At 42.1% G+C, this 27,319-nt stretch overlaps 1 protein-coding gene across 1 annotated transcript in view; it reads right to left on the bottom strand.

Annotated features, from left to right (window-relative positions):
* enpp6 (ectonucleotide pyrophosphatase/phosphodiesterase 6) overlaps window positions 1-27,319 on the bottom strand; it is a 30,802-nt gene continuing 3,483 nt past the window's right edge. The window contains exons 2-8 of the mRNA XM_061686447.1: window positions 18,038-18,217; window positions 14,099-14,210; window positions 4,886-5,027; window positions 4,617-4,796; window positions 2,895-3,032; window positions 2,215-2,341; window positions 1-950 (exon numbers count right to left, since the gene is read on the bottom strand). Coding sequence (XP_061542431.1) covers window positions 739-950; window positions 2,215-2,341; window positions 2,895-3,032; window positions 4,617-4,796; window positions 4,886-5,027; window positions 14,099-14,210; window positions 18,038-18,217 — 1,091 coding nt within the window. The 3' untranslated portion in view covers window positions 1-738. The remainder of the gene's footprint in view (window positions 951-2,214; window positions 2,342-2,894; window positions 3,033-4,616; window positions 4,797-4,885; window positions 5,028-14,098; window positions 14,211-18,037; window positions 18,218-27,319) is intronic.

Here is a 27,319-nt window from a genome sequence, read left to right on the forward strand (position 1 = left end):
TAAATTACCAACACACTTTTTATTTATTGTTTTTTTTTTTAAACAGTTAAATTATTTCACATGTGGGTAAGCAAATGGCACACCATTGCTAGAAACTGCAATGGCCTATGCCCATAAGGCAAGTGACTTTTCTTATTCTGTTCCCATCAGTAGACTGCAATGCCGGGTTTTTCAGAATATCTTTGTAGCTTAGCCCATCTTGTAATTACACGTTTAGCTGTTAAGTAATAAAATGTTGACAATATCAAAGACCGAAATACTGTATGTTTCAAATTAAAGAAAATTTATAGAACAATACAAGAAAGATATACAAATCTGACTTCAACAGCAAAATATTTATAGTATACTGAAGTTTGAAGTTTTCCTGGCTCATTATATGTAACCTCAGTTAAAAAAGTTTTTTGCTCCTAGGTTATTAAAAAGACTCAGAAGAAGACATTTGGAATGAAAAAAAAAACAACCAACAACTCAACATTAAACATCTACATGTATTATCGTTGATATTTGTATTTTATCTTTCTTGCATATCAGATATTTTTGTCCTTCTTAATCACACATTACATTTAAGAATCTTTGGATTTTCTTCAATTAAACCTAAATACCAGTAGAAATTCCCAAAACACAGATGAAGAGTCATAATCACTGTTCCAGCTGAAAGTGGTTTCAACCTATAGTCTATAGCTTGTTACAATATGCCTACAATCTATAGACATTAAAAACATTCGACTTTGGTGTCTTTTATTGACGCAGTGCCAGCAGGGTTCCTAATAAAGCCATCCAGCAGGTCCACTGCGTTGTGGGCAAGTGCAGACTACCAGAGCTGTTGAGGAGATTCTCAACCCGAGACCAGGACCCATTATTTGGCAAAGGTTCCACTCCCAGTGTTTGGCACAATACGTTATAAACGTCAACAGTTTGGATAGGAGGAGCACGGAAATTCTGCTTGAAGTCTAAATGAAAGGGAGAGGAAATCATTAAATCAAGATGATTCTCAATGAAAGCTTTGGCATGTGTTAATGTCAATATAGTGGAACCTGGTGTTTATTATTGATAATCCTTGATGAGCACAGAAGTTCATAAATAGAAAACAATTTTTCTCTTTTTCAATGTCACTATTATAGTGCAACGACAGTCAGCCTCCTCTTATTTGTGTGCGTGGAAAGATTTTCTGGTTTGAGGTTAACACCACTCAAAGTACAGGACACTATATTGTTGTTTTTTTTTTTTTTTGAAATACCAATTTCCCTTTTACATGAGGAGAATGGAAAAAAGGATGAACCATCTAGTACAACCTCAAGTCCTCTAAGCTCGTGTCAAATTTCAAACAAAATCATTTAGAAAAGTGACAAGCAGAAGTAAAAAGAGGTTGAAAGCCGTAGTACGTTACATGTGGGGACCATTGAAGTGGATAGATAAGTTGCTAAAGGTGACAGTATTATCGAAAATGTACTTCTAATTGCTTGTATACAAATAGTTGGGTCTCTGGAGTAAAATCTTTTGTGAGCTGCCTATTTCCAATAATGTGTCTGTGAGCCAGCCGTTGAGATTTTTTTTTTTGCTGGAAATCGTGGGGCTAAGATTGCATAATACCACCACCACAGCAAGTCTGTCTGCCCATGACTTTGCAGGTAGGCTGTGTCAAGATCCACAGTTGTCAAGCGACGGTCGACAGTTTAGAAGCACGCTCTACTCTGATGAGAGCATTGTGAAGCTTAAAAGGTGGCATAGTCCAAGTATTGTGGTGGACTGCTCACGTTTGCTAACTCGCGCTCGCTGCTAGTTAGCTATCCGCAAATTGCCGACATTATTTCTCAAATATAGAGTTTGTATTGATTCGATTTTTCTTTTTATAACCAAAAATATATACATTTTTAAAAAGAGATACATGGAACAAGTTTTATTACATCCTCCTCATTTACCTTTTCAGTTTGATGAAAGTAACATTTCTTTTTCCACTGGTAATTATACTAATACATAACATTCCCTGCACATTTCGTAAATGTTTTATAATAGTCCAGGAACAGATCAATTGAATTTATATTATTTCCTGTCTATTCTTTTTTTCTCTTATTTTTACAGCATTTGGAGGCACACCATCCCAGAAAGGATTTTGTTCTAACTTAGAGGTTCCACTAGGAACAAAAATGTCAAGCTTCTACTTTTGTCAGGTTGTTCTTTGCTTGAGAAATCTGAAGCAAAACGTATTAGCAGTACCAGGTCCTGCTGCCAAGAAAAAGCCGCCCATGTCATGAAATTTGTTGTCGTAACCGTGCCAGCCATTTTGCCATGCCAAGGGCTGCCCATTGGAGTCATTTTTCCAGTATGGGAGGTGAGCCTTATTCTGGACAGAACACATTCACAAGCATTAATTATACACTATCTGAACAAAACATGAACATTAATATGAAGTAACTGTCAATTTAATCTATCGATAATATTTGGACGGATATATTTTTATCGACAACCCCAATTCCAATGAAGTTGGGATGTTGTGTTAAACATAAATTAAAACAGAATACAATGATGTGAAAGTCATGTTCAACATATATTTAATTGAATACACTACAAAGACAAATACTGTTCCAAACAGGTGTTTGATGAGCATTCCTAAAACTTTCTCGGTCTTCTTTGCCACCTGTCCCACGTTTCTTGGAACATGTTGCAGCCATAAAACTCTTAAGTTAATGATTATTTTCTAAAACAACAGTTTATCAGTTTGAATATTCAATATCTTGTCTTTGTAGTGTATTCAATTAAATATAGGTTGAACATGATTTGCAAATCATTGCATTCTGATTTTATTTATGTTTAACACAACGTCCCAACTTCATTGGAATTGGGGTTGTAGTTTGAGTATAATGAATCTAGTATACCAAGACTTAATGATGATGTACCTGAGCGATGAACCAGCCTGGCTCAGCCACCAGTGTTAGAGGGGCAACAAACCTTCCTCCTTTATAATGAAAGCGTTCAGGGATCTCATCTCTGGCATAAGCATGCATGTTTGGGACCTTGGACAAAGCTGCATGTACCTGGAAAAAAAAAAAGTGAAGCACATATTGGGTCTGTTGCTACATCTGCATGTATGACGGCATTTATTCCTGCACATAAATGTTTTTTTAATTTTACATACGAGGGGCAGTCAAAAAGTAATGATCCCAATTTCATTTAATCTACTTATAGCTGAATTCTGAATATTTCAGGGTTTTTAAATGAAATACTTGTTTGAAGTATATTTTTAAATTTTATTTTATTTATTTATTTAAAAAAAAAAAGGATTTATTTAAGCCTGTCCTACCTCTGTCCGCCATGTTAGAAATTACATCGTTGGATGTCCGTAAGAAGCAGAGGGCTGTGACTTTCTTGCTCTGGAAGGGGAACCGCGCCACAGTGGATGAATGATTAGCACAGGGTGCACTCCACCTCTCGCCCACAGTTAGCCGGGATTGACCCTAGTGAGGATGAGCGGTACGGAAAATGGATGGATGGAAGGGGAGCCACCACTCAATATTTTCAAAAGGCTTTAAAGTGTGTATGGTTAGGGTTATGTCATCAATGATGACATATCACAATCAGAATCATCTTTATGATGGTGAGGTGATCAATGGTGAGTGGTGACTCTACAATCTTGTCTGATTAATGGCTCAAACCTAGCCCTACTTCCAGGATTAACCGCTGAAGATGGTCTGCCGCGCCATTGCTCGTCGCATAGGTCCCTCAAAGTGGAGTGCTTGTTCTTGGCCTTTGATCCTGAACACCCACTCTTTGATTTTGCTGTGGTCTATGGCAGTTTACCCATACACATTTTGCAACCTTTTGTACATGTTTAGTGGTGGTTCCCCTTCCAAAGCAAGAAACTCAATCACAGCTCTCTGCTTCTAACAGGCATCCAACAATGACTTTATTTCTAAAATCCCTCACAGGAAGAGCACAGGCTTAAACAACATTTTAAAAATAAACCAACAAAGTATTTAAACTACAAACTGTGAAAATATATGATTTTTTAAATTATTATTAGTAGGTTAAACTAAATTGGGCTCATTACTTTTTTGACTGCCACTCATATTTCTCCGCTAGTCACATACATCGGCATCTATTTGTTTTTGTTTTTAACATAATGTTGGATATATTGTAGAAGTTATCATTTATTTGCTTAGCTTGCATGAGTATTATGGACAATTTTTAGAAAGAAAGATGTCTCGCCTTCAAGAAGATGACTCAGCAGGAATCATCTGAGAGAAGGACGTGGCCGGGACGTGGCAGGTGTTGGTGCCATGTTTTCACCTTGAAACCCTCCCCTTAGTGTGTTGTGTCTTGTAAACTTAGAAACCTCCCTATTTTCAAATAAATGCAGGAGCGACGGGAGAGATTGTTTAGAGCGTGTTGAGAGGCTGTAATCTGAACAATCTCCCATGCGCCCTCCTCATGAGAAAAAGAAACCAGCGTCTTCATTCCTTTTGTGTCTATTTTTTATAATGTTGGGCAAGATAAATCCAACACATAACCTGATCTTGGAGCTTTATTCTGTTGATTCATATTCATTTTAATTGTTTATTTCACTTTTTCTTTTTTTTAAAGTAGCAAGAGTTTCATGACAAATCAAATTATTGTGTCACCTGTTGGAACTTCTCTCCTTTGACCCACATACTAACAACTGTTCCTCTGTCCATCATCTTGGCAATGTCTGACATGTTGATATACTTGTCCAACTCTATAACCTTGTCCATCCATTGTATTTTTGTCATCCCATGGTCTGAAAATAGCACAACATTGACCTGATTCACCATGTTCTTCTCCTGCAAAAAAATATAACAATGGCAACTGATTATATGACAAGAAAGGTAAACCTGTACTGTATTTGTAACAATATATACAGCTTACGAACTTTCATTTTGCTGTTGAGTATCTGCATGGCCGTGTCCAGTTGTTGCACTGCTGTTTTGATCTGAGGGGAGTCTGGACCAAAGTGGTGTCCCTCAATGTCTATTTTCTCATAATATATCGCTGCCATGTTTGCCTCCTCTGACCTATACATTCACACACACACAAGCACACGCACGCACGCACACACACACACACACACACACACACACACACACACACACACACACACACACAAGCATGTATGCAAGCAAACCTTTAAACAAATCAAGTAACAACTGCAAAACAGTAACAGTGTGTAGTCACCACTAAGCAATCAGATTCTCAATGACTAAATTTGCCTGAAAATTATTCAAACTTGTACTTACTTTAAGCAATACCATTTTGTTATAATTCAAAATCAACAGGGTTTTTCCTAGGCTGACTATATGTTAAATTTTTCCTAACCCTATTTGGAGACCTACAGTACATGAATGACTGAATAAATGTTTGCATCAGGGGATTATAGGACCTATCTAATCTTGTGAACATTGGCACTTATTCCATAGTTCTGGACTTTGCAGAAAACAATCTCCCTAAAATAGACGCAGTAATAATTTTAGGCTTGTTTCCTGATGAAATATTAAATTTTCAGATTTTGGCCCGCCCACATTTTTTACACCTTAGCCTGTCACAGGCTGACCTGTAACGAGCAGGAGCCGATGAAATTTCCTCACTGAAATACTCTGTTTTCTGCAGTATCATTTTTGCCTATTGGAAGTCTGGATGTTGTTTTTTGGCAATAATGAGTGAAAAAAGCGAGAGTAAAACATGTTGGAAGGCTTGTAGTTTAAAAAAAACACAACCGTTGAAATGCCTCCTTCAAGAAAGAAGACATCCCCATCATCCCATGAGTAAATTCTTGGAGATTCATTTCCGCATATACAGTATGAACAGCTTTGGTCTCGATTTTCTATTGATTGCATCACAAATGCCTCTAAAACTTTTTTTTCCCCCTTCTTTTGTCATGTTCAGCTGTTCAGAATCAGAATCATCTTTATTTGCCAAGTATGTCCAAAAAACACACAAGGAATTTGTCTCCGGTAGTTGGAGCCGCTCTAGTACGACAACAGACAGTCAATTTACAGAACACTTTGGAGACAGAAAGACATTGACAAAATAGACTGTTGGGTCAAACAGAAAGAAGGATCTGTATCCCTTTTATGCAGGAACAGTTTTACTGTCACAGTGTAGCTTTTAAGATGCCACAGTGGTTCTTTGTATACTGATGGATTTTTATTGAAAATTTAAGTTGGACAGAACAAAGTTTTAAAGGGGAGAGACGGTGAAACAATAACTAAATAATATAGGAAGGGAAGACAACAAAAGACAGGACCTTAGCTGTGACAAAGATGAGGAAAGTAAATCATATGCCAAGGACAATGACACATTAGATTCGGGGAGTGCTGTATGGGGCAGTTGTGCTACACCCTGTGAAGGAAGGGTCTCTGAGACGGGCTCTCCTATCTGAGGTTGAGGTCACCGAGGTGGTTAAAAAGCTCCTCGGTGACAAGGCCCCGGGGGTGGATGAGATTCGCCCGGAGTTCCTAAAGGCTCTGGATGTTGTGGGACTGTCCTGGTTGACACGCCTCTGCAACATCGCGTGGACATCGGGGACAGTGCCTTTGGATTGGCAGATTGGGGTGGTGGTCCCCCTTTTTAAGAAGGGAGATCGGAGGGTGTGTTCCAACTACAGGGGGATCACACTCCTCAGCCTCCTTGGGAAGGTCTATTCAGGGGTGCTGGAGCGGAGGATCAGTCAGGAAGTCGAACCTCAGATTCAGGAGGAGCAGTGTGGTTTGTCGTCCTGGCCGTGGAACAGTGGACCAGCTCTACACCGTCGGCAGGGTCCTCAAGGGTGCGTGGGAGTTCACCCAACCAGTCTATTTGTGTTTTGTGGACTTGGAGAAGCCCTTCGACCGTGTCCCTCAGGGAGTCCTGTGGGGGTACTTCGGGAGTATAGGGTACTAAACCCCGATTCGGGCTGTTCGGTCCCTGTACGACCACTGTCAGAGTTAGGTCTCCATTGCTGGCAGTCAGTCGGACTTCTTTCCAGTGAGGGTTGGACAAGGAGGCTTTACGCGATCAGGACTTTTGGGGCCGATCACCGATCCGATCCCATGATGGAGGAATATGTCCATTTAAATGACCTGTTCATTTACTGTATATACTTGTGTACTTAATTGCTCCAAAAAATTATATTTACAATAAATAATGTATCTTTGTTCCTCTATTTATGCCAGTGAGGCATAGTGACAGACAGAACAAATTAATGGTCTTCTATTAGATCGCAGGAACTAAATACAGTAATTAATGTATCCACGTTTTGTGACATTTTTGTTTGTTGATGTGCCGTGAGATTTTTCAATTGCAAAATATGTTCCTTGGCTCCATAAAGGTTGGAAATCACTGCTCTCGTCAGATCGTGTATTCTAATCAGTCAGGTCAAACCAACATGACAGAAATAATGGGTGCTAACTTACTGTAATTAAATTGCTTTATTTTTAATTAAATTACTTCTTCCACACCAAAGCTTTACAGCATTATTCGACAGAAGAGCGGCATGTTTACGTCCAACCATTTGTGCAAGCAGTAGCTTGCTAGGGTACATAACGTGATCTCCAATTCTCACTGGAGCGGTTCACAGCAAAGTGTGAAGCGGCTGGGAAGAAAATCAGCACTTCCAAATCTGAGACCATGGGTCCACAGTCAGGAAAAGGGTGCCATGCCCTCTCCAAGTCAGGGATGTGATCCTGCCTCAAGTGGAGGAGTTCAGGTATCTTGGGGTCTTGTTCACGAGTGAGGGAAGAATAGAACGGGAGATCGACAGGCGGATCTGTGCAGCGTCTGCAGTAATCATATCGGTCCGTTGTGGTGAAGGAGCAAAGCCGAAAGGTGAATGGCTCAATTTACCGATCGATCTACCCACACCTACAGTCACGAGTTGTGGGTCGTGACTGAAAGAACAAGATCCCGCATAAAAGCGTCCGAAATGAGTTTCCTCTGCAGGGTGTCCGGGCTCTCCCTTAGAGATAGGGTGAGAACTTCGGTCATCCGGTCATCCGGGGGGGCTCTGATTAGGATGCTTCCTGGACACCTCCCGGGTGATGTGTTCCGGCCATGTCCCAAGCCAGCCATCCTGGAACGCCTCAGGATCCCTCCAGGAAAAGCTGGATGAAGTGGCTGTGGAGAGGGAAGAAGGAAGTCACTGCCCCCGTGACCCAACCTCAGATAAGCGGAGAAAATGGATGGATGGATGGATGCCATTTCAAACGTTTATTCGAAAAATAAGAAAAATAGAACAAGCCTATCTACCCTTTAGAAAGGAAAAAGGCGGAAAAGGCGAACTTGACGCACCCAACTTCAAACACTGTTACTGAGCTAGCCAAATACAGTACCTCATTAATTAATTTAAAAAAAATCTTTGCTGGAAGCAGTACAGATAGACTGCAATAGCATCAAACTCTCAGACCTCCCATTTATCAGCACAAGGCCTAAACGTCACAATTGTTTTAAGAATCCGATTATTGCAGCAATTTTATCAGCTTGGTGGAAAAGTCTAGAAACCAGACAATCTCAGTCAGCACTTTATCATTCCGCCCCAATCTGGCACAATCCGATTTTGAGATGAACAAAATACCCCTTTACTGCAGCACATGGGAACAAAGTGGAATTGACCGCCTACATCACTGATTAAAAAATAATGCATTCATGTCATGTAAAAGTTGGTAACTTCATTCAATACTATAATGTAAGAACAGCAATCCGAAAAAGATTCCCAACACACGTGAATACTTTATAACTACCCGTTTATGTTCAGAAAATAGAGGAACTACTCCCACAAAACAAAAAAACTCCTTTCAAAAGTATACAAATTAATTAAAGTACTACTTCAATACACTCAACCAATCGCAAAATGGGAAAATTACCTCAGTGTCCAATGACAATGAGAAATACATTCTCAATGAGAAAAAAACGGTACTTTACAACTCATCCAGTTTAAAGTACCCCATAGATCACACATTACACAATATAGTATGCATAAATGGGCTATTCAAAATCAAGCATATGCACTCATTACACTGAAAACACTCCAGACACTTATTTGCATGCTCTTTGGCATTGTACACCTGGACAGCGCTTCTGGTAATGAGTTACACAGAAGCTCTCCTCAGTTTTGAACTTCTAATTTCTCCTAATCTTTGTCTGCTGAGTGATTTAAAAGGTATAGATCTTTCAAATAAACATCCTCAACCAATACTTGTATTTCTAGCTATGACTAAAAAAAACAAGCTATCCAATGGCAAAATCTTGTCATAGAGTATATAACACTAGAAAAGATCTCTACGGAACGTAATAACCAAATGGATAACCAAAACAAAACTGGTCACCTTTCTTTAAAATGGTGGACCTTGAAGCTTGATTCTTGTCTGCCTAGGAAAGAATGTCATACAGAAATTTAATGTAACTTAATGTGTAATGTTACCAAATAATTAATGTGTAATGTTACCAAATCATATCTTCTCATCTTAGATTCCTGTACATGCCATAGGGTCACTTGCAGGTACTTAAATCCTGTCCTTCTGGTGCCGGTGCAGGCCTCTGGGGATGCTGGGCCTGTTTCCCCCTCCTTCTCTTGAGTCGGGTTTTGTTTGTGTTGCCCTCCTGGGGGAGGGTACCGGGGCTGCTTTCGGTCCCTGGGTGCCGAGGAAGTGCCTGCTTTCCCTCATCCTGGTCTCCGGGTGGGGGCTGCGCTGCTGCACCCTGGGCCCGTGTCCTCTTCTTACCTCTCCCCGGGGCGCTACACCGTGGTCGTTGCCACACTCTCGCTCGGGCTGTGTGGGTTCCCCGGCAGACTTAGGAGCCTATGGTAAGGTGTCAGCTGTGGGGTGGGGGAGGGGCCTGCCCCACCTTTCTCTGGGGTCTTTCAACCAGTCGGGCCCGCAGGAGTCTCGGCTCTTACTTCACACACCTTGCACATTTTTATTACTCACACTGCATATTTCACACATTGGGCACATTCACATCTCATTCAGAGTCCCATGGGGGGCTGGCATAAAGCATTCGCACATCGCCCGAGCCACCTCATCTGGCTCCTCTCAATGTGGAGGAGCAGCGACTCGGCTCTGAGCCCCTCCCGGATGACAGAGCTTCTCACCCTATCTCTAAGGGAGAGCCCGGACACCCTGCAGAGGAAACTCATTTTGGCCGCTTGTATGCGGGATCTTGTTCTTTTGGTCACGACCCACAGCTCGTGACCATAGGTGAGGATAGGAATGTAGATCGACCGGTAAATTGAGAGCTTCGGCTTTCGGCTTTGCTCCTTCTTCACCACAACGGATCGATACAAAGTCTGCAGTCGTATATAGGCTTTAATTGCTTGTGCTGGGGCCACTAATAATAACACAGGTTGTACTAAGATATCAACTAACAGGTTCTTACAAGTGTTTAGATCCTATTAAAGCATGCCACCGCACCACTCATTGGTAGCACTGCCTTGCCCATTTCCCACATCCTGTCCTGCCCTGCCCATTTCTGTCCTCTCTCATCTTGTCCTATCAGAATCATCTTTATTTGCCAAGTATGTCCAAAACACACAAGGAATTTGTCTCCGGTAGTTGGAGCCGCTCTAGTACAACAGACAGTCAATTTACAGAACACTTTGGAGACATAAAGACATTGACAAAAAACAATTGTGCAAAAAGATGCAGAGTCATCTAGCACTTAGAGCAGTTCGAATGACTAATATTGCAATAGTCCGGTGCAATGACCTTTCTGCAAAGGGCGCTGAGACTTCAAGGAGTGTATGCGGTTTAAAGTGACGAGTAGTGCGATCATCTGGGACAATGTTGGTTGTGCAAATGTTACAGACACTCCTCAATCAGTGTGCAAATGGAGCAGATGCTACTCTGGCATGAGTGGCCAGTATATGCAAATAGTGCAGCATGGCGAGACAACTACAGTGAGTGCACGAGTAATACATAATTGGCCCCACAGAAATGTGACAACGAACTCAAGGCAAAAAATTGCCAGCTTATTGTAATGGAATTATAGGTTAGGTGTTTAAGAAGTTGATCGCCAGAGGGAAGAAGCTGTTGGAATGTCTACTAGTTCTAGTTTGCGTTGATCGGTAGCGCCTACCTGAGGGAAGGAGCTGGAAGAGCTGGTGACCGGGGTGCAGACGGTCCGAGAGGATTTTGCACGCCCTTGTCTTCGTTCTGGCAGCGTGCAAGTCCTCAATGGTGGGTAGGGGGGTACCGACAATCCTTTCAGCAGTTTTGATTGTCCGTTGCAGTCGGAGTTTGTCCTTCTTTATAGCAGCACCAAACCAGACTGTGATGGAAGAAGACAGGACTGATTCGATGACCGCTGTGTAGAACTGTCTCAGCAGCTCCGGTGGCAGGCCGCGCTTTCTCAGAAGCCGCAGGAAGTACATCCTCTGCTGGGCCTTTTTGAGGACGGAGTTGATGTTGGTCGCCCACTTCAGGTCCTGAGAGATTGTAATTCCCAGGAACTTGAAGGTCTCAACGGTTGACACAAGGCAGCTGGACAACGTGAGGGGCAGCTGTGGCGAAGGATGCCTCCTGAAGTCCACGATCATCTCTACAGTCTTGAGCGTGTTCAGCTCCAGGTTGTGTCGGCCGCACCACAGCTCCAGCCGCTCCGCTTCCTGTCGATATGCAGACTCGTCACCGTCCTTGATGAGGCCGATGACAGTGGTGTCATCTGCAAACTTCAGGAGCTTGACAGTCGGGTTCGCTGAGGTGCAGTCGTTCGTGTAGAGAGAGAAGAGCAGCGAAAGAGAGGACACAACCTTGGGGCGCCCCAGTGCTGATGCTGCGTGTGGATGAGGTGGCCTCCCCCAGCCTGACCTGCTGTGTCCTGCCCGTCAGAAAGCTGTAAATCCACTGGCAGATGGCAGGTGAGACGCTGAGCTGGAGAAGCTTGGATGAAAGGAGTTCAGGGATGACGGTGTTGAACGCTGAGCTGAAGTCCACGAACAGGATCCTCGCGTAGGTCCCTGCACTGTCGAGGTGTTCTAGGATGAAGTGCAGTCCCATCTTGACTGCGTCAGCCGCAGATCTGTTCGCTTGGTAGGCAAACTGCAGGGGGTCCAGCAGGGGACCTGTGACACTCTTGAGGTGGTCCAGCACGAGACGTTCAAAGGACTTCATGACCACAGATGTCAAAGCGACAGGCCTGTAGTCATTCAGACCAGAGATTGCAGGTTTCTTGGGGACTGGAATGATGGTGGAGCGTTTGAAACAGGATGGAACTTCGCACATTTCCAAAGATCTGTTGAAGATCTGAGTGAAGACTGGAGCGAGCTGGTCCGCGCAGACTTTGAGGCAGGATGGGGACACATGGTCCGGTCCTGCCGCTTTGTTAATCTTCTGTTGTTTGAAGATGCGTCTCACATCCTGTTCATGGATGGTTAACGCAGAAGTCAGAGGTGTGGTTGTGGTCGCGGGTGCGGCCGGGTGGGTGTGTGGAGTGAAACTGTCCTTTTCAAATCTGCAATAGAAGGTATTCAAGTCGTTGGCTAGTGTGCTATTGTTCTCAGCTTGGGGAGATCGTCGCTTGTAATTAGTCAGCGATTGGAATGCATGCCAGACTGATTTTGAGTCGTTCGCGCTAAACTGTTTTTCCAATTTTGCTGCATAGATCCTCTTTGCAATGTTAATTTCTTTAGTAAGCTGGTTTCTAGCTCGATTATACAGGGCCCTGTCCCCGCTCTGATATGCATCTTCCTTAGCTTGGCGAAGCTGCTTAAGTTTAGCAGTGAACCACCGCTTGTGGTTGTTGAATGTCCGAAATGATTTTGTTGGTACACAAACCTCTTCACAGAAACTGATATAGGATGTGACAGTGTCCGTATATTCATCCAGGCTGCCAGCTGAATTTTCAAAGACACTCCAGTCTGTGCAGTCTAAACAGCTTTGAAGTTCCATCTTGGCTTCATTGGTCCACCTTTTGACTGTTTTCACTGTAGGCTTCGCACATTTAAGTTCTTGCTTGTACGTCGGTATTAAGTGAATTAAGCAGTGATCAGACGATCCCAGGGCTGCACGAGGTATAGCACGGTATGTGTTTTTTACCGTAGTGTAGCAGTGGTCTAAAGTATTATTTTCCCTGGTAGGACAGTCGATGTGCTGCTTGTATTTAGGGAGTTCGTGGTTGAGTTTAGCTTTGTTAAAGTCCCCGAGAATAATGAGGGGTGAGTCCGGGTGTTTTTTTTCAATTGCGTTGACTTGCTCGGCGAGTGTTAGCAATGCGGTGTTCGTGTTAGCTTGCGGTGTAATATAGACTCCAGCCAGTAGAAACGATGCAAACTCACGTGGGGAGTAGAATGGTTTACAGTTCAAAAACAGCGACTCCAAATGCGGGCTGCAGTGTGTGCTGAGCACCGTGACGTCCGTACACCATTTTTCGTTGATATAGAGGCATATCCCGCCGCCCTTCGTTTTCAACTATTGGTTAGTTGTTGCATGTCCTCACCGGGTGTGTGTCGCTTCCACAAATACAGCGGCTGATATATTTATTTAACACGTCACCGTTATTGTCACGAAATATATTCCCAAAGGTGCTATTGACATGAAATTTTCAGCAGATGTTGGGAACAACCCAGGTAATCCATACATACAAAGAAAGTAGAACAAATAAGATTAGAAATGAAGTTAAATTAAGTCAAATTAATATATTTAGTGAGAAGAATGGTGACATGTTAAATACTTATTTCAGCCACTGTAAGAACACGATTTGACTTTGTAACATTACTTGTCGTCAAATATTGAGACTGTCCAACTGTTGTTCTACTGTGGTCCGCACCCCTATTCCCTTGTCCATTCTTTCCCTCGGTCTATCCATTAAAACCCTTTTCTGTCCGGCTGCAGTTCCAATAAACATCAGAATGATATAAAAAATTAAAAAATAACTAGAGGAAATATTTCAAACTCCCCTACTGCACAGCAAAACTATTCCAGCACAAAAGGCATACAGATACACCATTCTGCATGGCCATGCAGCTGAACAGGACAAGTTTAAAAAATAATAATTAAAAAAAAAAAAGACAACTGCTCTCGGCGACGCTAAGTTATGTGAAAGAAGTGCATAAGAGGTACGCTATATATGCAGCACAATTGTCTTATGCAGTTTAGTTTTAGAGACATGTTCTTACCTTAGTATGGTGAGAGAATGTTCAATTGCATCAGTTAGTTTTTCTATTGATGGACTGTGGATGTACATTTCACAGAAGGTTGGGTGAAACCCCAGAATCTCCACCTCACAGCCTGCAGACACACAAGACACGTGAGATGCCATTGATGTTAACCGACAGCATTTATTGGTACTAACATTGCAGATGGTACTGCCCTCCGGGTCCATACTGTGAATTTGAATCTTAATTCGGAATCAAATTTCAAGAAAGAAATGATTACAGATGAAACATTTCTAAGAAAGATAGGATTGCAGATAAACAGCACTGTACTGTGTGACTAACAATAATGGCGTGACCTTGTTGCACATTTAATTTGGCTCAAGTTGTTGATTAATACACTTGCATAATTGCACCTTGTTAAGACATAAGGCATTGATATTATCCATCCATCCGTTTTCTGTACTGCTAGTCCTCATTAGGGTCACGGTGAGCTGACTTTGGGCAAGAAGTGGGGTACACACTGGACTGGGCAAATATACAGACAGACAACCATTCACATTCACACCTATGGACAATTTGGAGCTCTGCAAGTGGAAGTCCCAGTATTTAGCTCGGCGCCCACACCATGAAGACCCCAGATCGTTTCTTTGTCTGTCGATTGGTGTACTCCATCCTGTAATATTTTTTTACTATTCCTTGTTGGATATGTTTGTTTTTTGTTTGCACCATAGTTTTGTTTGTATTTTACATCTTTTTGGATATTCCCCTATTTGTAACACAGTGCTTTTTGTTCCTGTTACGGTGAACTCTCAGTTATTGCTGGTGGGGATATGTTCCTAACCCAACTGCGAAAGGATAAAATCTGTGATATAGGGAGACCATATGCAACCCCAATTCCAATGAAGTTGCGACGTTGTGTTAAACATAAATAAGAACAGAATACAATGATTTGCGAATCATGTTCAACCTATATTTAATTGAATACAAAGAAAATATATTTAATGTTCAAATTGACCAACTTTATTGTTTTTAGCAATTACTGAGCAATTCAGTGAAGCTCCTTTTATACCCAATCATGGCACCAACATGTTCCCAATTAGCTTGTTCACCTTTGGGTTCCAAACAGGTGTTTGATGAGCATTCCTCAACTTGTCTTTTTTGCCCCGTGTCCCAGCTTTTTTTTGGAACGTGTTGCAGCCATAAAATTCTAAGTCAATGATTATTTGCCAAAACAATCAAGTTTATCAGTTTGAACGTTAAATATCTCGTCTTTGTAAGGTATTCAATTAAATATAGATTGAACATGATTTGCAAATCATTGTATTCTGTTTTTATTTATGTTTAACACAACGTCCCAACTTCATTGAAATTGGGGTTGTACTCACTCTCTCTCCTCTGGACGTGTCCAAACTATCAAAGTCTGCTCTCTCTAACTTTGTCTCCAAAACATCTAACCTTGGCTGTCCCTCTGATGAGCTCATTTCTAATCCTATCCAACCTCCTCACTCCTAAAGAGAACTTCAACATCCTCATTTCCGCCACATCCTGCTCTGCTTCCTGTTGTCACTTCAGTGCCACTGTCTCTAATCCGTACCTCATGGTCTTATAAGTTTATAAGACAGTGGTGCCCTTCATCCGAGCAGAGACTCTTCTGTCACATAACACACCTGACACCTTCCTCCACCTTTTGCTTGGACCCGTTTCTTCACTTCCTTACCACACTCACAATTGCTCTGGACTGTTGACCCCAAGTATTTAAAGTCCTCCACCCTCGCTATCTCTTCTCCCTTAGCCTCTCTTCCCCCTCCACCCCTCTCATTCATGCACATATATTCTGTCTTACTTCGGCTAATCTTCATTCCTCTCCTTTCCAGTGCATGCCTCCATCTTTCGAACTGTTCCTCCACCTGCTTCCTGCTTTCACTCAGATTGTGACCTGTCATCTGCAAAAATCATGGTCCCCAGATCTGTGGTACACTTTCTCGGCATGAAACCATACTGTTGCTCACAAATACTCACTCCTGTCCTGAGTGTAGCCTCCACTACGCTTTCCCATAACTTCATTGTGTGGCTCATCAACTTTATTCCTCTATAGTTCCCACAGCTCTGCACATCACCCTTGTTCTTAAAAATGGGCACCAGCACACTTTTCCTCCATTCCTCAGGAATCTTCTCACCCGCTAGAATTCTGTTGAACAAGCTGGTCAAAAACTCCACACTCACATCTCCTAGATGCTTCCAGACCTCCACAGGAATGTAATCAGGACCAACTACCTTTCCATTTCTCAACCTCTTTAATGCCTAACTTCCCCCTTACTAAACATTGCCACTCTCTGGTCCACCACATTTGCCTCTACTCTTCTTTCGCTCTCATTTTCCTCATTCTTCAACTTCTCAAAGTATTCTTTCCATCTGTCCAGCACACTAATGGCACCAGTCAACAAATTTCTCTCTCTATCCTTAATCACCCTAACCTGACGCACATCCTTCCCATCTCTATCGCTCTGTCTGGCCAACCTGTAGAGATTATTTTCTCCTTCGGTGTCCAACCTGGCATACATGTCATCATATGCCTCTTGTTTCGCCTTTGCCACCTCTACCTTTGCCCTACGACAAATCTCAATGTATTCTCCTCGCCTTGGTCCTCTCAGTGTCCCACTTCTTCTTAGCTATCCTCTTTCCTTGTATGATTTCAAGTCACATTCTCTCCTTTTCTGCCAGAAGATACACCAAGTTTTCTCATGCCTGTCTCTCTGATCACCTTGGCTGTAGTGGTCCAGTCTTTTGGAAGCTCCACCTGTCGACCAAGAGCCTGTCTCACCTCTTCCCAAAAAGCCGCACAACACTCTTCCTTTCTCAGCTTCCACCACATGGTTCTCTGCTCTGCCTTTGTCTTCCTCCCCACCACCAGAGTCATCTTACATACCACCATCCTATTCTGTCTAGCCATACTCTCCCCTACCACTACCTTAGAGTCGGTAACCTCCTTCAGATTACATTGTCTGCACAAAATGTAATCCACCTGCGTGCTTCTACCTCCGCTCTTGTAGGTCACCCTATGTTCCTGCCACTTCTGGAAGAAAGTGTTCACTACAGCCATTTCCATCCTTTTTGCTAAGTCTACCACCATCTGTCCATCCAGGTTCCTTACCTGGATGCCGAATTTACCCATCACTTCTTCATCACCCCTATTTCCTTCACCAACATGTCCATTACAATCTGCACTAATCACGACTGTCTCTCTGTCTGGTATGCTCAGAACTACTTCGTCTAGCTCCTTCCAGAATTTCTCTTTCACCTCTTGGTCAAATCCTACCTGTGGGGAAGAGCCGCTAATCACATTATACATAACACCCTCAATTTCAAGTTTCAGCCTCATCACTCAAGCTAATACTCTTTTCACCTCCAAGGCATTCTTAGCTAACTCTTCCTTTAAAATAACCCCTACTCCATTTCTCTTCCCATCTACACCATAACAAAATAATTTCAACCCTGCCCCTAAACTTCTAGCCTTACTGCCTTTCCCCCTGGTCTCCTGGACACACAATATATCAACCTTTCTCCTAATCATGTCAACTAACACCCGAGATTTTCCTGTCATAATCCCAACATTAAATTCTAGGCCCTGTGGTTTCCTCTTCTCTTCTGCCTAAGAACCCGCTTTCCACCTCTCCTTCGTCTTCGACCCACAGTGGCTGAATTTCACCGGCGCCCTGTAAGTTAACGTTGCCGGGGGCGGACGTTGTTAACCCGGGCCACGACCGATCCGGTATGGGATTTTTTAGATGCACGCTCATATTTGTTTGATGCAACCCTCTGCATTTATCTGGACTTGGGACTGGCCTACAGTTTGCACTGGCTTGTGCCCCCCATGGGGCTGCATTACTTTGCTCTTATTTTAATGTAATTAAATAAATTAATGAATTAATTTAATTAATTAATGAAATTGTGTGTAATCACCTGGCCAGTAGTACATGAAAACTTTCTTTCCAAGCTTCTGCAAAGTGACCCATAATGGCTCTGATCCATTCCACCAGAGCGGCGACGTGCTGTCAGGATTGGTCCCAATCAGAAACTCCTTCCCAGAGGATTCATCCCACATGTAGTTTCCAATCATTTGATGAACATCACAGTGCCGGCCTGTAAAAAAGAAATTGTAATCATGATCCAACATCCATCCATTTTCTACAGCGTTTGTCCTTATTAGGATCGCAGGTGAGCTGTAACCTATCCCACCTGACTCGGTCTGAGAAGTGGGGGAGAACCAGGACTGGTTGCTAATCAATTGCAGGGCAGATAAAAGACGAAGTGCCATTCACATTTATATACATACATGCATTTAAATACAGTTTCCACTGCATCATGGGATTTTTGTTGACATCACACACTGTAAACAGTATATTTTTGTCAATGACTGTTTTTATTCAAATGTGGTGCTGAAGAGTCACAAGAAAGATGGGAGCCCTTTAGACTTGCTGAAGAAGTAGACCAAATTGAGTAAATACAAGGTATTTCCCACTTGTACCTAATGCAGTTGATAAGTCACCAGGTAATGCTTTTCTTAGCTTCACTTGGCATATAGCTGAACTGACCGGGATGTCACTCTATCGCACACAACCCACAGTCAGAATTTTATGAAAATGAAGTGCAACATAAATGTAAGGTGAGTGTTAAATGAGGAACACATTCAACAAACGTCAATCCTGATTGTTCATGAACATGAAGGATTAAAGTCTTTATTATGTTCAACATTTCATGGTGCAAAACATGCTGGGAGCCGTGCGGCTTCCGCTACAAAATACTCTGTGTGTGACGTCAACCAAACTCCCACGATGCAGTGGAAACTGTAGTTAATTAATGTATAATCACTTCAAAGGTATGTGGTAAATTACCGTAGAATTTACTGGAATGTCCGACAGTGAATTATATTTTTATATGTATATATACTGTATCATATATGAGAAAAAAAAAAAAAAAACAGCCCAGTGACCTCAACAATCTTTCAGGATTTTTAGGAGGTCAGAAGCCCTGTACCCCACTGAAATAGACCTGTCCCTGCACCGAGCAGCAGCAGAATCACAGCTCCACATTCAGAACCAAAACAAGCGTAATCTGTACTAGGCTGACTTTCACATGGAGCAGAAAGAAGAGCAAACCATCACGATTCACACTATTTTCTGCCTTGACTGAATTATCTTTATTCATTGCGGCATTATGAATAGAAATTGTGTCAACATTTTTAGTTTTCTTTTGCAAATCAAGGAAAGCTCTATACAAAACCAACGTACGATGATGATGATAATTGTTCTAACAAAGCACCACAGTATGCAGAGGTGTGTCTTTCTGAGTGATGTGTGATTGATGGAAAACAAGGAAGTGAGAGATGAGATGCCATTATCGACTTTTCCCCTGCCTTCCCACCAAGCATAGAAAGTAAGTACTGCAAAACAGGCAAACGACACGGGCCGATTCAATTGTTAATTCTGGTATATACAGCGGGCCAGGGACGTGAGGTCGGGGAAAGGCAGTCTCCCCTGCATGCGAAGAGTAAAAAAACAAATAAAAATTATGTAACAATTATTTTCCATTTTAGTTCAACCTGCTTTAAACCTGATGTCACTGCCGCAACCTGCTAAAAATGGACAGCGGGGTGCAAATGGCCCCTGGACCGTATTTTGGATACCACAGGGTTCGACATCCAGCCTTTTCCAGTGGTGGAAAAAACAAAGTGAGCATACTGCAAAAAATATACACATGGGATAGCAGTCAGTCAGTGGGTGTTTTATATGCGATAGTGGGTAAATCAAATTGTTACAGGTAAATATTTAATATCTTCTTATCTTGTGTTTTAAAGCACAGTGTGTTGTAAGACGCCACATCACCCCCTGGCTCAATAGAATCAAGCATTTCTGTTTCAGTGTTGCTATTTCACTGATGCTTTTTTTTTTGTATTTAAAGATAAACTTGCATATTTATCAAGTGACCGTGCTACTGGGCGCATTTTTGGTTCCACATGCTTGTGGCATACACCAGCCATTATGCTGTACTGCGACAAGTGTCATGGCATGCACTTTTGGGCCATTTTAGGACCAAATTTTCAGCACATTCCTAGATATTTGTAGTGGCCCGATTGGGCCAGTATCTGTAAGGTAGGTAGCGACTGTTAATGTCGGACCATGGCACCTCTGCCCTAGACTGATACCTCTTAAAACACAGAACTGATACATGCAAACCCAATGCCAATGAAGTAGGGACGTTGTGTGAAACAAATAAAAACAGAATTCAATGATTTGCAAACCATGTTCAACCTATATTTAATTGAATACACTACAAAGACAAGATATTTAATGTTCAAACTGATAAACTTTATTGTTTTTAGCAAATAATCATTAACTTATAATTTTATGGCTGCAACATGTTTCAAAAAAGATGGGACTGGGTCATGTTTACCACTGTGTTACATCACCTTTTCTTTTGACAACATTCAATAAACGTTTGGGAACTGAGGACACTAAGCTTTGTAGGTGGAATTCTTTCCCATTCTTGCTTGATGTACAGCTTCAGCTGTTCAACAGTCCGGGGTCTCCGTTGTCGTATTTTACGCTCCATAATGTGCCACACATTTTTAATGGGAGACAGGTCTGGACTGCAGGCAGGCTAGTCTAGTACCCGCACTCTTTTACTAAGAAGCCACTCTGTTGTAACACGTGCAGAATGTGGTTTGTCTTGCTAAAATAAGCAGGGGTGTCCATGAAAAAGACGTTGCTTGGATGGCAGCATATGTTTCTCCAAAACCTGTATGTACCTTTCAGCATTAATGGTGCAGATGTGTTAAGTTACCCATGCCATTGGCACTAACACAGCCCCATACCATCACAGAGGCTGGCTTTTGAACTTTGCATCCATAACAGTCCGGATGGTTCTTTTCCTCTTTGACCCGGAAGACACAACGTCCACAATTTCCAAAAACAATTTGAAATGTGGATTCGTCGGACCACACAACACTTTTCTACTTTGCATCAGTCCATCATAGATGAGCTTGGGACCAGAGAAGCCGGCGGCATTTCTGGGTGTTGTTGATAAATGGCTTTTGCTTTGCATAGTAGAGTTTTAAGTTGCACTTACGGATGTAACGCCTAACTGTATTTACTGACATTGGTTTTCTGAAGTGTTCCTGAGCTCATGTGGTGATATCCTTTACACATTGATGTTGGTTTTTGATGCAGTGCCGCCTGAGGGATCGAAGGTCACGGGCATTCATGGTTTTTGGCCTTGTCGCTTACATACAGTGATTTCTCCAGATTCTTTGAAACTTCTGATATTATGGACCGCAGATGATGAAATGATGATGAAATCCCTAAATTCCTTGCAATTGCACATTGAGGAACATTGTCCTTAAACTGTTAAATATTTTCTCATGCACTTGTTCACATAGAGGTGAAAATCACCCCATCTTTACTTAAATCTTTACTTAAATTACTTAAATGTGAACCTCGTCCCATATTTGCTTGTCAATTTAAGGAAGCTCCTTTTATACCCAATCATGGCACCCACCTGTTCCCAATTCGCCTGTTCACCTGTGGGATGTTCCAAACAGGTGTTTGATGAGCATTCCTCAACTTTATCAGCCTTTTTTGCTACCTGTCCCAGCTTTTTTGGAAGATGTCGCAGCCATAAAATTCTAAGTTAATGATTATTTGCTAAAAACAATAAAGTTTATCAGTTTGAACATTAAATATCTTGTCTTTGTAGTGTATTAAATTAAATATAGGTTGAACATGTGTTGCAAATTATTGTATTGCTTTTATTTATGTTTAACACAACATCCCAACTTCATTGGAATTGGGGTTGTAGATACAACCTTTAACAGTCACACTTACTGTCTATTTAAAGTCGCCAATAACCCAACATCCTTTTTGGAGTAGCTTCATTTATTGGAAACTGCATTCAAATGTACATTTTCAGTAAGCCAAAAGACGCTAAGTGACAGTGCTTCTCTATATGTGCCTGTGTGTGAGTTCAGTCAGTTGATTGTTTGAAAAAACATACATCAGCAGATCAACAATGGAACAGGGTTCATAGCTTGTATGCTATTGGCCTGGGTAGATTGTTGTTTTAGAGCTCACTAACGTGGGGAACTACCACACGTACAAAGTTTAAACTGAGATGGGGGGGTTCGGCGGGGGGGGGGGCTCCTGTATTTTTAATTTAGGGATTTCATCATCTAGACCTGACCTGTCTCCCATTGAAAATGTGTGGCGCATTATGAAGCGTAAAATACGACAACGGAGACCCCGGACTGTTAAACAGCTGAAGCTGTACATCAAGCAAGAATGGGAAAGAAGTTCACCTATAAAGCTTCAACACTTAGTGTCCTCAGTTCCCAAACGTTTATTGAATGTTGTTAAAAGAAAAGATGATGTAACGCTGAGGTAAACATGACCCTGTCCCAGCTTTTGTGGAACGTGTTGCAGCCATAAAATTCAAAGATAATGATTATTTGCTAAAAACAATAAAGTTGATCAGTTTGAACATTAAATATCTTGTCTTTGTAGTGTATTAAATTAAATATAGGTTGAATATGATTTTCAAATCATTGTATTATGTTTTTATTTATGTTTAACACAAGGCCCCAACTTCATTGGAATTGGGGTTGTACATTATCCATGCCTCCCATCCATTTTCCGAGCCGCTTCTCCTCACTAGGGTCGCGGGCGTGCTGGAGCCCATCACAGCTATCATCGGGCAGGAGGCGGGGTACACCCTGAACTGGTTGCCAGCCAATCGCAGGGCCAGCCAATCGCAGGGCACATACAAACAAACAACCATTTGCACTCGCATTCACACCTACGGGCAATTTAGAGTCTTCAATTCATGCATGTTTTTGGGATGTGGGAGGAACCGGACTGCCCGGAAGAAAACCCACCCCGGCACGGGGAGAACATGCAAACTCCACACAGGCGGGGCCGGGGATGGATGGATGGATAGTTTTGAAATAGCATAAAATCTGTGCAGCCAGTTCCATTGTTGATCTGCTGATGTATGTTTTTTCAAACAATCACATATAGAGAAGCAGTGTCACTTAGCGTCTTTTGGCTTACTGAAAATTTACATTTGAATGCAGTTTCCAATAAATGAAGCTACTCCAAAAAGGATGTTGGGTTATTGGCGACTTTAAATAGACAGTAAGTGTGACTGTTAAAGGTTGTATCTACAACCCCAATTCCAATGAAGTTGGGATGTTGTGTTAAACATAAATAAAAACAGAATACAATGATTTGCAAATCATGTTCAACCTATATTTAATTGAATACACTCCAAAGACAAGATATTTGAAAAAACATACATCAGCAGCAGCAACAATGGAACAGGCTTCACAGCTTTTATGCTATTGGCCTGGATAGATTGTTGTTTTAGAGCTCACTAACGTGGGGAATTGCCACACGTACAAAGTTGAAACTGAGGCGGGGCTCCTGTATTTTGGCCACCTCGTCATTTACAGAAGCCATCCATCCATCCATTTTCTCTACTACCGATTCTCTTCACCAGGGTCGCAAGCGAGCTGGAGCCGACCCCAGCTGACTTTGGGTGAGAGGTGTGGTATACCCTTGAACTGGTCGTCAGTCAACCGGAGAGTTTACATAAGCTTTGAGTCTATTTCAACAGACTGACTTGCATTCATTCACTTTAGCCTTAGCTCAAACCAAGCCAACAACTTAGAGCATTACTGATGAGCCTTGATTCATAGAAAAAAATAATTAATTCTAGAACATAGCAGAAATGTGCAGCCAAGTATCTGGCCGGAATGTATTGTTTTCACCATTGTGGTTACAGGCACTGACAGCATGTTCAGTAATAACTGCCTAATCAGCATTCTGCATGATTGCGCACAAGAAGGAGAGGCTTATCTAACAATTGATGTCATTCCTTGTCAGAGTCTATCTGAACAAATACAAGCTGCTTTTCAAAGCAGAGCTCCCCTTTGGTGTTAATCAGAAAGTACTTTGGATTAACAAAATGTTTCCTCTTGTCTTTCTGTCCCAAGGGAAACCCCCATTTTAAGTTTGGATGGATGTTCTTTAAGAAGGCAGCAATTCTAAAACAACAAATGCCATTCGGGGCAAATGATCTTAAAAGGCCTACTTTTTATTTCTTCCCTCTGAATCAAACATTAATTAGAATGATGACTGGCATTAATGTAACAGCAATTATTGAGTTTTTGTTTTCAGTGACCGAGGAAAATTGCACAACTTCAAGAGATATGAGTGACGACCTGATTCATGGTCATTTCAATTATCGTTCGTCACCATTGTGAGGCTCTTGTGAATGTCAATAAATTGTCTTGAACACTATTTGCTTAAGGCGGCACGGTGGCCGACTGGTTAGAGCGTCAGCCTCACAGTTCTGAGGAGCAGGGTTCAATCCCCGGCCCCGCCTGTGTGGAGTTTGCATGTTCTCTGTTTCCTCCCACATCCCAAAAAACATGCATGAATTGGAGACTCTAAATTGCCCGTAGGTGTGAATGCGAGTGCAAATGGTTGTTTGTTTGTATGTGCCCTGTGATTGGCTGGCAACCAGTTTAGGGTGTACCCCACCTCCTGCCCGATGATAGCTGGGATGGGCTCCAGCACGCCCGCGACCCTAGTGAGGAGAAGCGGCTCAGAAAATGGATGGATGGACTATTTGCTTAAATGCCTCTGCTACCATGTATTTGACATAGAATTGGTGCACCTAATAAAGTTAGTGGTAAATGTGAGTTAAGGGTGCTACTTTTCTAAGGCTTTGATTGGAGGGGGTCATGTTTACCACTGTGTTACATCATCTTTTCTTTTAACAACATTCAATAAACGTTTGGGAACTGAGGACACTCATTGTTTAAACTTTGCAGGTGAAATTCTTGCTTGATGTACAGCTTCAGCTGTTCAACAGTCCGAGCTCTCCGTTGTCATATTTTACGCTTCATAATGCGCCACACATTTTCAATGGGAGACAGGTCTGGACTGCAGGCAGGCCAGTCTCGTACCTGCACTCTTTTACTACGAAGCCACGCTGTTGTAACACGTGCAGAATGTGGTTTGGCATTGTCTTGCTGAAATAAGCAGGGGCGTCCATGAAAAAGACGTCCACAATTTCCAAAAACAATTTGAAATGTTGACTTGTCGGACCACAGAACACTTTTCATCAGTCAATCTTAGATGAGCTCGGGCCCAGAGAAGGCGGCGGCGTTTCTGAATGTTGTTTATAAATGGCTTTTGCTTTGCAAAGTAGAGTTTCAAGTTGCACTTACGGATGTAGCGCCGAACTGTATTTACTGACATTGGTTTTTCTGAAGTGCTCCTGAGCCCATGTGTTGATATCCTTTCCACATTGATGTCGGTTTTTGATGCAGTGCCGCCTGAGGGATCGAAGGTCACGGGCATTCAATGTTGGTTTTCAGCCTTGCCACTTGCATGCAATGATTTCCTCCAGATTCTATGAAACTTTTGATTATATTATGGACCGTCAATGATGAAATCCCTAAATTAAAAATACAGGAGACACCCCCCACCTCAGTTTAAACTTTGGACGTGTGGCAGTTCCCCATGTTAGTGAGCTCTAAAACAACAATCTATCCAGGCCAATAGCATGCAAGCTGTGAAGCCTGTTCAATTGTTGATCTGCTGATGTATGTTTTTTCAAACAATCAACTGACTGAACTCACACACAGGCACATATAGAGAAGTAGTGTCTCTTCGCGTCTTTTGACTTACTGAAAATTGACATTTGAATGCAGTTTCCAAAAAATTAAGCTACTCCAAAAAGGATGCTGCGTTTTTGATTACTTTAAATAGACAGTAGGTGTGACTGTTAAAAGTTGTATTTACAACCCCAATTCCAATGAAGTTGGGATGTTGTGCTAAACATAAATAAAAACAGAATACAATGATTTGCAAATCATGTTCAACTTATATTTAATTGAATACACAACAAAGACAAGATATTTAATGTTCAAACTGATAAACTTTATTGTTTTTAGCAAATAATCATTAACTTAAAATTTGATGGCTGCGACATGTTCCAAAAAAACCTGGGACAGGTGGCAAAGAAGACTGAGAAAGTTGAGGAATGCTCATCAAACACCTGTTTGGAACATCCCACAGGTGAACAGGCTAATTGGGAACAGGTGGGTGCCATGATTGGGTATAAAAGGAGCTTCCCTGAATTGCTTAGTCATTCACAATCGAATATGGGACGAGGTTCACCTCTTTGTGAACAAGTGCGTGAGAAAATAGTTGAACAGTTTAAGGACAATGTTCCTCAATGTACAATTGCAAGGAACTTAGGGATTTCATGATCTATGGTCCATAATGTCATCACAAGGTTCAGAGAATCTGGAGAAATCACTGCATGTAAGCGGCAAGGCCGAAAACCAACATTGAATGCCCGTGACCTTCGATCCCTCAGGCGGCACTGCATCAAAAACCGACATCAATGTGGAAAGGATATGACCACAGGGGCTCAGGAACACTTCAGAAAACCAATGTCAGTAAATACAGTTTGGCGCGACATCCGTAAGTGCAACTTGAAACTCTACTATGCAAAGCAAAAGCCATTTATCAACAACACCCAGAAACGCCGCCAGCTTCTCTGGGCCCGAGCTCATCTAAGATGGACTGATGGAATGTGGAAAAGTGTTCTGTGGTCCGACGAGTCAACATTTCAAATTGTGGACGTTGTGTCCTCCGGGCCAAAGAGGAAAAGAACCATCCGGACTGTTATGGACGCAAAGTTCAAAAGCCAGCATCTGTGATGGTTTGGGGCTGTGTTAGTGCCAATGGAATGGGTCTGTGACGGCACCATTAATGCTGAAAGGTACATACAGGTTTTGGAGAAACATATGCTGCCATCCAAGCAACGTTTTCATGGACGCCCCTGCTTATTTCAGCAAGACAATGCCAAACCACATTCTGCACGTGTTACAACAGCGTGGCTTCGTAGTAAAAGAGTGCGGGTACTAGACTGGCCTCCCTGCAGTCCAGACCTGTCTCCCATTAAAAATGTGTGGCGCATTATGAAGCGTAAAATACAACAATGGAGACCCTGGACTGTAGAACAGCTGAAGCTATACATCAAGCAAGAATGGGAAAGAATTCCAACTACAAAGCTTCTACAGTTAGTGTCCTCAGTTCCCAAATGTTTATTGAATGTTGTTAAAAGAAAAGGTGATGTAACACAGTGGTAAACATGACGCTGTCCCAGCTT

Source organism: Phycodurus eques, chromosome 9 (genome assembly GCF_024500275.1).
Source record: "Phycodurus eques isolate BA_2022a chromosome 9, UOR_Pequ_1.1, whole genome shotgun sequence".
Lineage (NCBI taxonomy): Eukaryota > Metazoa > Chordata > Actinopteri > Syngnathiformes > Syngnathidae > Phycodurus > Phycodurus eques.